General features: G+C 39.0%; 1 protein-coding gene across 3 annotated transcripts in view; it reads right to left on the reverse strand.

Moving 5' to 3' along the window:
* BBS9 (Bardet-Biedl syndrome 9) overlaps positions 1-13595 on the reverse strand; it is a 491843-nt gene that overhangs the window by 80561 nt on the left and 397687 nt on the right. For all 3 annotated transcript variants that reach the window (XM_055420896.2, XM_055420898.2, XM_055420895.2), the window contains one exon: positions 11142-11324. In XM_055420896.2, coding sequence (XP_055276871.2) covers positions 11142-11324 — 183 coding nt within the window. The remainder of the gene's footprint in view (positions 1-11141; positions 11325-13595) is intronic.

Consider the following 13595-nt stretch of genomic DNA (forward strand, 5'->3'; position numbering starts at 1 on the left):
AATTGGGTTTTCCATCAAACTCCGGGCATGCCTTCATGAGAAAGGCATTGGAGAGCCAAGTTCACTCAGTTTTTTAATGTCATGTTCTTCTGTACCATTTGCCTACTGGTTTAGTATGTTGTTGTTTGGTTGCTAAATCGTGTCCAACTCTTTTGTGACCCCATAAACTGTAGTCCACCAGGCTCCTCTGTCTGTAGGGTTTTCCAGGCAAGAATACTGGAGTGGGTTGCCATTTCCTTCTCCAAGGGATCTTCCTGACCCAGGGATCGAACCCATGGCTCCTGTTGCATCTCCTGCATTTGCAGGAGGATTCTTTACTGCTGAGCTACCAGGGAAGTCCTGTTCAGTGTGAATATAAAGTAAAAAGTAAGGTAAAATCAAATCTAGATGCCACTCTCGTCTCCCTTCCAAGCAGAATCAGTCTTTGAGATCTGGTCTCATTCACCAATGTACAGGTAAGGAAATCAGTGCTTAGAGAGCTCCATAATTTATTCAATACCTAAGGATACCCAGTTAATTATTTGCTCTAAAAGGGATGTTAACCTCAGTATGACATAATATTCTATTCAATTGATATACCACAGTTTGTATTTCCTAACTATTAGCATTTAGGTTGTTTTGGTATTTCACAATTATAAATGCAAACGTTATGTCAGCAAACAGATTTTCCCTTACTACTTTCAGTGCATTAAACTACTTTCAATGCATTAGATTACTGGTGCCCAAATGTTGGATTAGTTTTATGGCCCACGTTTTCCTAGAGGACTCTCTGGAAAGAAATATCAGAAATAGCTGGGTGTGTCTATTTCACTACATGTCTGTTAGTAGTATTATTACCAAATTTGGCTAAATTAATACAGGTGAAGTGTATTTATCTAATAGTTGTTTACAGTTATATATATCCAACACTAGTGAAATTGAAAAACTTAATGTTCCTTCAATTAAAAAAGAAAAATTTTATGTTAACTGATTTGAATTAAAGCATATGTCAATAAATATATGTGTAAATATTTATGTGTGGTGGTCTGGTTCAATCTACCCATATCTTTTCTTACAGAACCCTCCAAAATTTGAGGTTGCTTGCAAAGAAATGGGGTAGTACAAAATGGAAATAGATTGCTTCCTTTTTAAAAAAAAAAAAAAACTTTTAAAAAGCTACACAGTTGTTGGAGGACAACACATAATTGTGTAAAACGTTATGAAAGTAAATGAGGTATCAATCCCCAGTACTTATATCCAACTATATGATTAATTTAAGCTTTAATTCTGTGAGGAAACAAAAGAATCTTTCCTTATATTCATTAGAATACAAGACAAGCACACAGACAGTTTCAGAGTATATAGTGAGAGCTAAATTATGTCATGCCCCCAAGGGAAATTCACAAGAGAATGAAAGCCAGACTAAACAGGGAGGAAACAAAAATTGATCTGCCTCTTAAAGAGAGTGGATAGAAGGGTAAAGAAAGGACACTATGTTAGGTGAAGAAAGAAAGCTCTATGAGCCCTGGCTTGATGGAAAGAAGTTGTGTAGCCATGGAAAGTCAGTGTTCCCAGAACGAAGTGGGGAAGCTGAGGAGTTGCAGAAAAAGAGTTTTAGAAAGAAGATAAAGTGGAGCCAAGTGACGGAAAATCCTGAATATCTGGCACTGGAATCCAAACTCAACCAGGGGCAAAGAGAGCCATGGAAAGTATGTAAGCAGGTGTGTGACAGAAGAGCACGGAGTCTTGCAGAGGTGTGTAGGGCACACCAACGCAGAAACAGGGAAGAAAGGCTACTTCAAATGCCACCGCAGAAAGCCAGGTAGAATGGCAAGCATGCAAGCCAAGGGGCGGCTCTCAGAAACACTTCCAAATGAACAGCAACAGTCACAACAGGGCGACTGACTAAACCCAGAGGCGCAGCTCGACGTGGGGTTACAGCACAGAGGGAACCCCCGTCTTAGAGGGGTCACCAGTTTTCATGGGTGCATTTCTAAAAGAACGCAATGTCCCAGAAATCGCAAAATCATCTCTTTGTAATTAGTACACTCAAGTTGGGTAGAGTAAAGGTATTTTTTTTTTTTAAGTATTTTAAGGGCTTCCCAGGTGGCACAGTGGTAAAGAATCTGCCTGCCAATGCAGGAGATGCAAGAGACACAGGTTCAATCCCCAGGTTGGGAAGATCCTCTGGAGTAAGAAATGGCAACCCACTCCAGTATTCTCACCTGGAAAATTTCATGGACAGAGGAGCCTGGTGGGCTACAGTCCATGGGATCACAAAGAGTCAGACACGACTGAGCACACACACACACACACGTATTTAAAGTAAATTAAACTAATGTGACTACACTTCCAGCAGGAACCAAACTGATAAGCATTATGAGGATGGTGATGATCATTACTGTCCTCATTGTGGTAGTAGGATTTTTACTTATTTTAAGTATTTATATTTAAATATTGTATTTAAAATGAGGGCTTCCCTCATAGTTCAATTAGTAAAGAATCTGCCTGCAATGCAGAAGACCCTGGCTCAGTTCCTGGGTCAGGAAATTCCACTGGAGAAGGAAAAGGCTACCTACTCCAGTATTCTGGGGCTTCCCTCGGGGCTCAGTTGGTAAAGAATCCGCCTGCAATGCAGGAGAACTGGGTTGGGAAGATCCCCAGGAGAAGGAAAAGGCTACCCACTCCAGTATTCTGGCCTGGAGAATTCCATGGACTATATAGTCCATGGGGTTGCAAAGAGTTGGACACGACTGAGCCACTTTCACTTTCATATTTAACTCTCACCTTATTTCACAAAGGATTTGAAGTGGCATACAGTGAAAGTAGAGCTTCAAATAATTTTTTGTTCACTTGCTTGGTCTGTTTATTCTTAAATGCATGAGTAATGTTAAATGTGTCCATGAAAGCATTGTTTCATATTTGATACACACAAGGAAAGATTAAAAAATTATATATCACCATTTGTAAATGTATTCTCCTTGGCTCCTAATCTGATATATTTCAACTATTTCGATTTTTAAAACAGCAAGCAGCTCATCAGAAAAGCTCTAAGATACATTATATTCAACTCTAGGGATGTCAAACATTCCATTACATAACACCAGTTGCATCTAACTAGTAATAAGGCAGAGTACACAGCCATTATGAACACAAAACTAATTCTTTCATGTTTATCTTGCTGGCTAAGATCATGGGAATTAGCAAAATATTTACTTTCTGCACTATGTTCCCATAGACAGTTATACTTGTGATGATACTTGAGCAGTTATAAAGGCCGGCTTGATACTGACACCAGACTTCCTCCTTTTGTTTGGCTTTTAAGAAGGGACAATTAATAATAGTAATGATTAGCCATCGCAGTCATCACTCAATCCAGACAGGAGGGACAATGGCCCTTACATCAAATCTGACCTGTGACGTAGAAGTCTTCAGGCCTTGTAAGTAAGTCTTGATAAGTCCCTCTGCACAATAGGATTTCCTATTATAAACATCTGTTTTCTCACACGAACCATGTTGAAAATGTTAAAAATAAGTTTCTCTTTCCATATCAGTTTGTACCAGGAATAATCAATCAAAAAGTAAGGCTGAAGGTCCAAATCTCCTTCCTTGACTGATGTAAATTTCCATCTTAACTTTCCCAGGGGATTTCAAACATCAGTACTAGGGAAGGTAACTATTAAGTCCTAAGGAACACAATGAAGCTTTTCTTTTTCAAATAGTAGATAACATCTATTACAGATATTAAAAGCACTTTGAAAGAAAAGAAAAAGTTAGGAAAGATGCTATGCAGCATGCCAATATTCCCTCCACTTTTAGGAGTGTACACAGTCAGGTCCCCAAACCAGTGCTCTGTTGCTCTTTTCATTAGAGCTTCTTCTGGAATCAGGTAGAACACAGGAACATTTAGAATAGAAGTATGAGACAGCCATCTGGAAATGTGCTGCTGCTTCTTGTTTTCCTGCCATCTGCTGGACTTCATCTTACAAAATCTTAGTCATCTAAGCTGTTTACTAGGAAAATGAGAAGCAGATTTATACAGAGATTAGGAAGGACAAAAAGGATTCATCCACATACCAACTCCAAGTGACAGTAACTACCTGTGAGTATATTCAGTTACTCAGGCGTGTCTGACACTTTGCAACCCTTAGGACTATAGCCTTCCAGGTTCCTTTGTCTATAGTGTTTTTTAGGCAAGAACACTGGAATGGTTTGCCATGTTCTCCTACAGAGGATCTTCCAGACTCAGGGATCGAACCTGTGTCTCCTGCATTGCAGGCAGATTCTCTGCTGGCTGCGCCATTGGGGAAGATCATTACCTAGAATGCTGTGTTTAAAAAATTCTGAATCCGGGTGTCAATAGGAAAGGGTTCATGATGATCATAACATCTACTAAAGTCATATGAACGGGGTATAGCAGCCCTTGTAGCAGATTCTTGCCTCTTCATTGTGCAAATGCACATATCTCCCCAGATGAGTTTCTTGTTCCTAGAATATCTGGTTATTGTGCATATGACCAGGCTGATCCCATAACACCAGAAATAAGGGCTGCTAATGCAAACACCATGGCATAACTATATGTCAGTGGTCTACCCTGCTTTCATCAATTTGTTAAAATGTGCTGAAGTTCTTAACTCAACTGACCCTTTCTCTCTTAATGACTGATAGTACCATGCAACAGAAACCTCTGCCATGATGGAGATGTTCTATATCTACACTCTCCAGTGTGATAGCTACTCATGACACGTGGCTATGAGTAATTGGAATACAGCTACTGTGATTGAGAAACCGAAATTTTAATTTTATTTCATTATAATTTACTTAAATTTCATATAGTTACATATAAGTGGTTATCATGTTAGATAGCCAATGGCTGCACAGGGCTAGAATATGCTTCCTTGTAATGGTGAAATAAATTCACAATGGATGGGTACTAAGTCTATTTGGTTTCTTGAGGCATGCTCAGTACCTAGGACAGTACCTGAAACACAGCAGGTCTCAGGAACTATTCATTGAATGAATAAATAGATAATAAGCGGACTGGATATAAGATTTTTCCGCTTAAACCAATCCTGCTGCTGCTGCTGCTAACTCAATTCAGTCGTGTCCGACTCTCTGCGACCCCATTGACGGCAGCCCACCAGAGGTATGTACAATTTTTAAACTTTTGGCTTCTATGCAGTATCATGGGAGGGAAATGTGTGTAATATCACAATTAAACTCTCTTAGAATCAAAGCAATAACAGATTGACCTAAATAGAGATTATATTTTCCATAGAGTTTCAAGTAGATAGAGGGTCAGTAGAGGATTTAATCTCACACGGTAGTAAAGTAATGCCCAAAATTCTCCAAGCCAGGCTTCAGCCTGAACCGTTCATATGAACCGTGAACTTCCAGATGTTCAAGCTGGTTTCAGAAAAGGCAGAGGAACCAGAGATCAAATTGCCAACATCCGCTGGATCATGGAGAAAGCAAGAGAGTTCCAAAAAAACATCTATTTCTGCTTTATTGACTATGCCAAAGCCTTTGACTGTGTGGATCACAATAAACTGTGGAAAATTCTGAAAGAGATGGGAATACCAGGTCACCTGACCTGCCTCTTGAGAAACCTGTATGCAGGTCAGGAAGCAACAGTTAGAACTGGACATGGAACAACAGACTGGTTCCAAATAGGAAAAGGAGTACACCAAGGCTGTATATTGTCACCCTGCTTATTTAACTTATATGCAGAGTACATCATGAGAAACGCTGGGCTGGAGGAAGCACAAGCTGGAATCAAGATTGCCCAGAGAAATATCAATAACCTCAGATATGCAGATGACACCACCCTTATGGCAGAAAGTGAAGAGGAACTAAAAAGCCTCTTGAGGAAAGTGAAAGAGGAGAGTGAAAAGGTTGGCTTAAAGCTCAACATTCAGAAAACTAAGGTCATGGCATCTGGTCCCATCACTTCATGGGAAATAGATGGGGAAACAGTGGAAACAGTGTCAGACTTTATTTTTTGGGCTCCAAAATCACTGCAGGTGGTGATTGCAGCCATGAACTTAAAAGACGCTTACTCCTTGGAAGGAAAGTTATGACCAACCTAGATAGCATATTAAAAAGCAGAGACATTACTTTGCCAACCAAGATCCATCTAGTCAAGGCTATGGTTTTTCCCATGGTCATGTATGGATGTGAGAGCTGGACTATAAAGAAAGCTGAGCGCTGAAGAATTGATGCTTTTGAACTGTTGTGCTGGAGAAGACTCTTGAGAGTCCCTTGGACTGCAAGGAGATCCAACCAGTCCATCCTAAAGATTAGCCCTGGGTGTTTATTGGCAGGACTGATGCTAAAGCTGAAACTCCAATACTTTAGCTACCTCATGCGAAGAGTTGACTCATTGGAAAAGACTCTGATGCTGGGAGGGATTGGGGGCAGGAGGAGAAGGGGACAACAGAGGATCACATGGTTGGATGGTATTACCGACTTGATGGACATGAGTCTGAGTAACTCCAGGAGTTGGTGATGGACATTGAGGCCTGGCGTGCTGTGATTCATGGGGTCGCAAATAGTCAGACACGACTGAGTGACTGAACTGAACTGAGAGGATTTAAATTTAATTTGAGAATTCAAATATTCTGAAATATCTTCAGAAAAGTAAGAAAATAAATCATGTTAGAATTTCCCTAATAGGTACTCTGATAGAACATTATTTTTGGAAAAACTTCTCCATCATCATAGGATGACAGAAGGGATAATACCATATTATCCAATCCACAGATGGAACTGAGTTTAAGAGCTCTTTTTGGAGACATCAGATAGAACATTTACTGTTTTGGTTTTTTTTAAGAGATAAGGAGTATTCCTACAAAAACACATTTGGCATATATAACTTTCAGCAACTTAAAAAATCTTGTATAATAGTCTGCAACACCAGCACTTATTTGCCCCCCAAAAGTATTGAGAAGTGGAAAAAATGGAAAAGTTTTAAAAAACGAGACAGATCAGAGAAAACAAAGATTAATACTTTTCCAAAAGGGATGGCATTTTTTAATACTGATAATATAGTGCAAAGAACACTATTTTTCATTAGAAAGAATGATTCTAAATATTTTTGCTTTGTGAATCTGAAGGTATTAAGAAGAAAATATTCCAGAGTTGACTATGGCATTTAGCCTGCCTTGTGACACATGCCATCTAAATGACAATACAACAAACCAGTATGCAGTGCTATCTGAACTGTAAATAAAACATCTTCTGAGCACTTTCTCCTACGTCTCATATACTGTGGGGACATCTGACCTTGAACTGAGAGGATCTTCTGAAAACACTGCCCAACATGTCTAAAGTTCTCCCCCTCATACACATACTCTGCCCTCCAACCTCAACCAAACCATCTAAATTGCATTCAGATTTTTGTGGTATCATAATAACTTCAATATGGGATATATCTTCAACATTCTGGTCAGAGACTCCTTTCTTCCCCACCTCCCCCTCCTTCCAAGTTATTTCAGGTTTGCATATTTCATTTTCACATCTCAGCGGGATACCCATCACATAACATTTATTTGTGAGGTCTAAAGGCATAACATGGGGGATTGTGAACTGGCATGTCAAAACCACATACAACATGCATACGTCTTACAAAATGAAAAAGGATTCCTTTTCTTCTCAAGATATATAAGCTGTCTCAACAGTATAAGTCCAAAGTGAATACCACAACCTAATTAAAGATGAAGAACGTAACAAGCAGTGCTAAAGTGTCTTTTTTGATTTATTCATATCCAAGTAATGTGTTTATCAAATGTCTTGTCTCATTAATGACTTCAACAGACATAACAAGTATACATACCCTCTAATCTCACCAAATTCAGAAGAAAGCTGAAGTAATGCTTTGGGAGGTATGACAGCAGAGAATACAGAGATAGGGTAGAAAGTGGCTTTGAGACGTCCATTCACCTCTCAATGAGCATACTCACATACTCCCAACAAATGCTGTGTTTAAAGATCTCTAGAGTCCGAAGTACTACAGTCTCTCTAACGACTCAGTTCCTACATTTCAGAATGTTTAGTTCTAGGGAATTCTTCCAGGTCTAAGAGCCAGCTTCAGGAACATGCAAGCTGTATAACTGCATAGGGCCTCACATTCAGTTTAATGCTTTGTTGCCACCATCTTGAAATTCCTAATAAATTTATCTTTGAATTGTTGCTTCGTAAGTGAAGTCTGATGAGACAATGAAGTGTGTGTGAGAAGGGAGGATGTGTGTAATATGCATGCCTCTTTCCTCATTTCACATGCAGCCCTGTAGCTCAGAATCCCCGTGGCCCCAGGATGAGTGGGAGTTCACGGAGACTCGAGCTAAGCAGGACGAAGGCCTGCTCCATCTAGGCTGATTAAACGAAGGAACTGACAGCCCTGAGAGGCTTTTCATTTGAACCAGAACTTGCATGGAATGACAAAAGACGCAACAGATGTAAAGAAACAGGAATGACTAAGGAAACCCACTAGACTCCTCTTACTTCCCGGTATTATTGAATCACTTACACTGAAACCGGTAACACGGAAGGAAAGGGCAGTAGAGTGACACAGAGCTCCTTTTCCTTCAGTCCTTCCTTACTCAACAGGAAGCTGAAGGTAGGGAATGTTGGAAAATGTGCAGAGGTTAAGAAGGGAAATAAAGAAGCTTAAGTTTTGTGCAGTGATTCTGTGGTTCTATAAGAGCGAAATACACATGCGTGCAAAAGCCACAAAATACAAATTGTGTAACTGTGGTGATTCTTTAAATTTCTCTTTGTTTAGGACAACATAAGTAATTCACAAGCAAAAAATATCATGAGGAGAGAGAGAATGCAGAAACTAAAAAAAAAAACATGTTTTTAGTACCTGTTTAAACAGCACTTTAGCTTTTTTTCCTACTTTCTTGAACAATGGACCTGCATTTTCATTTTACACTTAGCCCCGTACATTATGCAGCTGGCCTTGCCCTGCTTCAGATTCAATCTACTGCATCTGTTCTGCCAAGTCACTCTTGTTAGTTTCACCCTCACCTCCATTCATTCACCTAACAAATATTGACTGCACTACGGTCAAGCATTGTGCCAGGCATGAACAACAGAAAAAATAAGTAAGATCTAATTCCTTCCCTCAAGTGTAGTTGAGGAGACAAATCACCATGAAAAGGTAGTAATATCTATCTTGCCTGGCTTTAGTGAGGACTGTAAATAATATACTTAAAGTAGACAAACCACTTCCAATGATGATGAGCACTCTATCCAACTATCTCATTTAATTGTTATCACAACTTACTGGTCAGGTAACATAGTTGTTTCCATCTTAAAGCTATAGAAGCAGAGATTTAGATCAGTTAAGAAACTTGACCAGAAGGACTGTGCTGTTAAGTGGTAGAACCAGGATCTGAGGTCACTCAAGTCCTTTTGACTACTAAATCTGAGTTTGTAAGTGACAGTGAGGGCTTTTCTGGTGGCTAAGTGGTAAAGAATCCACGTGCCAATGCAGGAAATAAAGATTTAATCCCTGGTCCAGGAAGATCCCACATGCCGAGGAACGACTAAGCCTGTACGCTACAACTACTGAGCCTGTGTTCCAGGGACCACAACTACTAAGCCCACACTGTGCAAGTACTGATTCTATAAGCTATAGAGCCTGTGCTCCGCAACGGGAGGCCACCACAATGAGAAGCCCGCACACTGCAACTAGAGAGTAGCCCCTGCTCCCCACAACTAGAGAAAGGTCCATGCAGCAACAAAGACCCAGCACAGCCAAAAATTAATAAATAAATATTTTTAAAGTGATGGCTATTATTTTATTAATATAATGCTAACCATTCTATTTTTTTACTTTCTATTATTACAGTGTATATTTCTAGCTCCTCAAAGGCCTATTTTATGTGTAATTTTATCAACCTAAAAAAATGAGAACGCTAGTTTTTTTCTAATTTATTTTTACTACTTTGTTCAGAATATAAAATGTAATTTTTTTTTTTTTTTCCACTCTGACAATGCTTTGACCCAACTGGAGAAAATCAGACTCAAATGACAAAGCTTGAGATTTTCAAAATCATGTTCATGACTTTGCTAAAATACAGTATATAAGTTAAAAACATGTCTTTGGAAGCAGAGAAACTTTGATACAAACTCTACTACCCACTAGCATCAGAAAGCCTAAATTTTCTCAAACTTTTCTCTCAAAGCCTAAATTTTCCCATATGTAAAATGGCGATGAAAACAATACCTTAACTATATTGTAGATCCATGTTTAAGATTAAATGAGATAATCCCTGTAAAACACTTAAAAGAAAATGTGGAACCAAAATCTTAGTTTTAGTACTATTATCTTTAGTACCATGTTTTCACATGAGTTTAAAAATGGATATGAAATTACTTTTTTCTTGAAATGGTTTCCTCCATTTCAAAATACAAAAATAAGTTCAAGGATCTCTAATTTCCAAGAAGTATGTTATTTCACTGTAAATAAAAGCAAGCAATAATGGCATCTGGTGGTCATATATCTCAATGGTTCAAGGCAACTAAGATATTCTATTTATATTATCCTTCACCAACAACTCCAAATATATATGCCAATTTTCCCCCTTTTTGTTCTAAACTGCCTATTTACAGGATCAAGAATAAAAGAGTTTATAAATTACATATAAAGAACTACATATTTAAAAAAAGAACTTTATAAATGTAACAAAGTATCCCTGTCATTCAGCACGGCTATCTCAGTTCTCCTAACCCTTAAAGTGACACATTTAAGAACATTGAGCAAATTAAAATGGCTGAACTGTTTTCTCTGGCGGAAAAGGAAAGGATTAGCTAATCTGAAGGTTTACTGCCATCACTCTGGCGGTCAAATGACTATTTCCCTGGCTCCTAAGTAACTGAAGAACATATTAAAAAAAAAAAAAAATAGACTGGATACCACATAAAAATGGACCATATACCTATTTTTTAAATAGCGCTAGAAAAAAAAAAAAGGCCTTTACTTGACATTTTTATTATGATTTGAAGAAAAGGAAAGCAGGATTTGGATAAAAACAAAACAAAATCAAGCTTTCATTTGATACCTTAAAAAACACGATAGGCATGTGATCTCTTTCTGAAACCACAATCTTTCCAATAGAGCTGGCTGTTAGCACTGCAGTCCTGTGGGTCCTTACCAGTTCCTGAGTGTCCTGCTGCAGGGGCAGAAATGCCGCTTCCAGAATAGCAATCTGGTCTGCGCTGAGCTTCTGCCACAGCCCGATCAGCAGAATCACCAAACGGGTGGCACTTTTTAGCCTGGTGAATGACTGGAACAGATTGTCTTGGTTTTCCTCTACTGCATCTGCTAGAGCGATTACCTGTAGAAATTACAAACTTCAGTTAGGGATAATTTCACAATTCTTGAGCCCTCAACAAATTACATTTGGCACACTCTTATTTTTCTTTAAAACAACTTGATGAACTTTGTCTTCCACAAACACAAGGTATGTTGAGTAATAAAAGTTATCATTCATCTTTCGCTTCCTTCTTTAAAAAAAGTACCCAAAGTAATTCCAAATCCATATGGCCAAGAGATGAAAATATCCATGAAATCATGTTAATGGGGACACTGTTCAGTGTCTACCTGAACATCAATTCACTTTCTGCAGTGTATGATAATAGCACATGATAATGTAAAGAAGCCTCTAATACAGCTATTACAGTGTTTCTTACTAGTGACTGAGATTGATCAATTTAAAAAATTCTTATCAGAGTAGCTGCATTTACCTTGGGATTTAAAATAATAACTTCATTTTACCCTTTTCAGAAAGTAACTGTCTTCCTCTATTATTTTTTATATGTTACATGGCGTTGGAATAGCCAATATTTCTTGATTATATTTAAAAATTAGACAATTTTCAAACATTTGACCAGTCAAGCAATGTCATTTTTAACACAAATGTCAGGTACCAGCCCACAGGGACCTGAAAGAAAAAAAAAAAAGTGTTCGGGGTGTGTTAGCTTTACAATGCCAAATCTACTTAGGATAAAATTGGCAGGAGTGGATAGAATTGGCTTTTTTTTCTTCTTCATCCTTTTAAATAATCCTGTGGAAAAAAGAACTAAAGTAACAATTGGATAGAACACTGAAGACTGCCCATTGGTGTTTTATTTTATTTTAATGTCTTGGTGAATTTTGTGCTCATTAAAAGTAATGAACTGACTGGCCCAGAGGCTCAAGTTGTCCGACAGCCCCCAGAATAGGAATAGCAAAAGCCAAGGTATTGTAAGCGCCTTTCCACAAGTCCCCGTCAGGTCAAGGGACTAGAGCTCAGATGAGTTTCAGGAGTCTAATGTAGATGACCCATTCGGTGATATTTCATGGCTTACTGACACTGGCCCAAAGGGCCTATTTAAAAAAAATCATCATTCAGACAAACACAGTCTGCAGCTGTGTGGTCTCCCAAATTCCATGTAGGAGAAAGGCTAGATGGGGACAGTCCTTAGAGCATCTGTGAGGCGCTAGAAAAGGGATGTAGGTTAGCTTAGAGAAAGACAAAGCACCCCGAAGGCCCTTGCCTGACAAAGCCAGACAAACCAGGATTCTTCGCTACTCGGTTGAGGGCTTGCAGGAGTTATGAAAGGCAGTCACACATCACATTCAACTCTCTAGAGAGCCCTGGGAGTTTGGACCAAGGTCAGCATTAACAATAAAGCACACTGCTTACTGGGTGCCTACTACTGTGCTACTTTTCATTGGCTTTTGAAAGTACATGATATTCTGTAACCCATGAGGATCTTATAATTTGTTGGACAGAAAACATACATACACAACCAATTAGTGGAAAGAAGCATTCCGGCAATAACGTCCTAATTGTGCAGAACAGAAAGTAAGTGCAAAAGAAGCTAGCTAAGGGACAGATTACTGTGGGCCAGAGTTAATATCCCTGGGGCCTCTTTAATTCAAACGAGGCTTGGAACTCATCCCTTCCCCATTACCTCAAGAAGTCCCAGCAAAGAGATGGAGAGGCCGCTTTCCTTAAACCAAAACACCTGGAGTCATCTGCTTCCCCCACCTTCACTATGATTACAATGAACTTCTGTCGGAGTCTAATTTCTTTTTCTTCTTGTGAATGGTACTAATGAAGCTTCATTGTGGGCGCCATCATATCAATATTATGACACAGATGCTTTCTGTCAATAAGTCCAAATCACACAAAGATCAAGGTGATAAACACCTCCTGAGTGCCAGGCATGTGCAAGAATCTGCAGGAAGTGCTACAGGGAATTCAATGGCAACTGATAGAACTCCATCTTCGAAGAGTTTATAATGGATAAAGGAAATTAAAACAGGTCAAGGAAGCAAACATTGACAACATAGGGAAGGCCCTGTAGACTATTAAGGAGGAGAATGCCACTAATGTTATGATTATTACACTAACAACAATCCGTCCAATTAATTTAGCATGAGCTATATGCCAAACAACCTGCTCTGTGCCACACAGGTATCAGTGCCTTCAATCCTCACGTCTCCACTGAGACTTAGTTAGCAAGATCTCCATTTTATGGATGAGGCCCCTGAAGCTCGGCAGATGTAAGGAATGTGCCCAATACTGTACAAAGGGTGTGCCTACTGTGCCTGTGCTTAT

The sequence above is a fragment of the Moschus berezovskii genome, chromosome 3 (assembly GCF_049115385.1).
Source record: "Moschus berezovskii isolate FMDL1 chromosome 3, NW_MosBer_1.0, whole genome shotgun sequence".
NCBI classification, from domain to species: Eukaryota; Metazoa; Chordata; class Mammalia; order Artiodactyla; family Moschidae; genus Moschus; species Moschus berezovskii.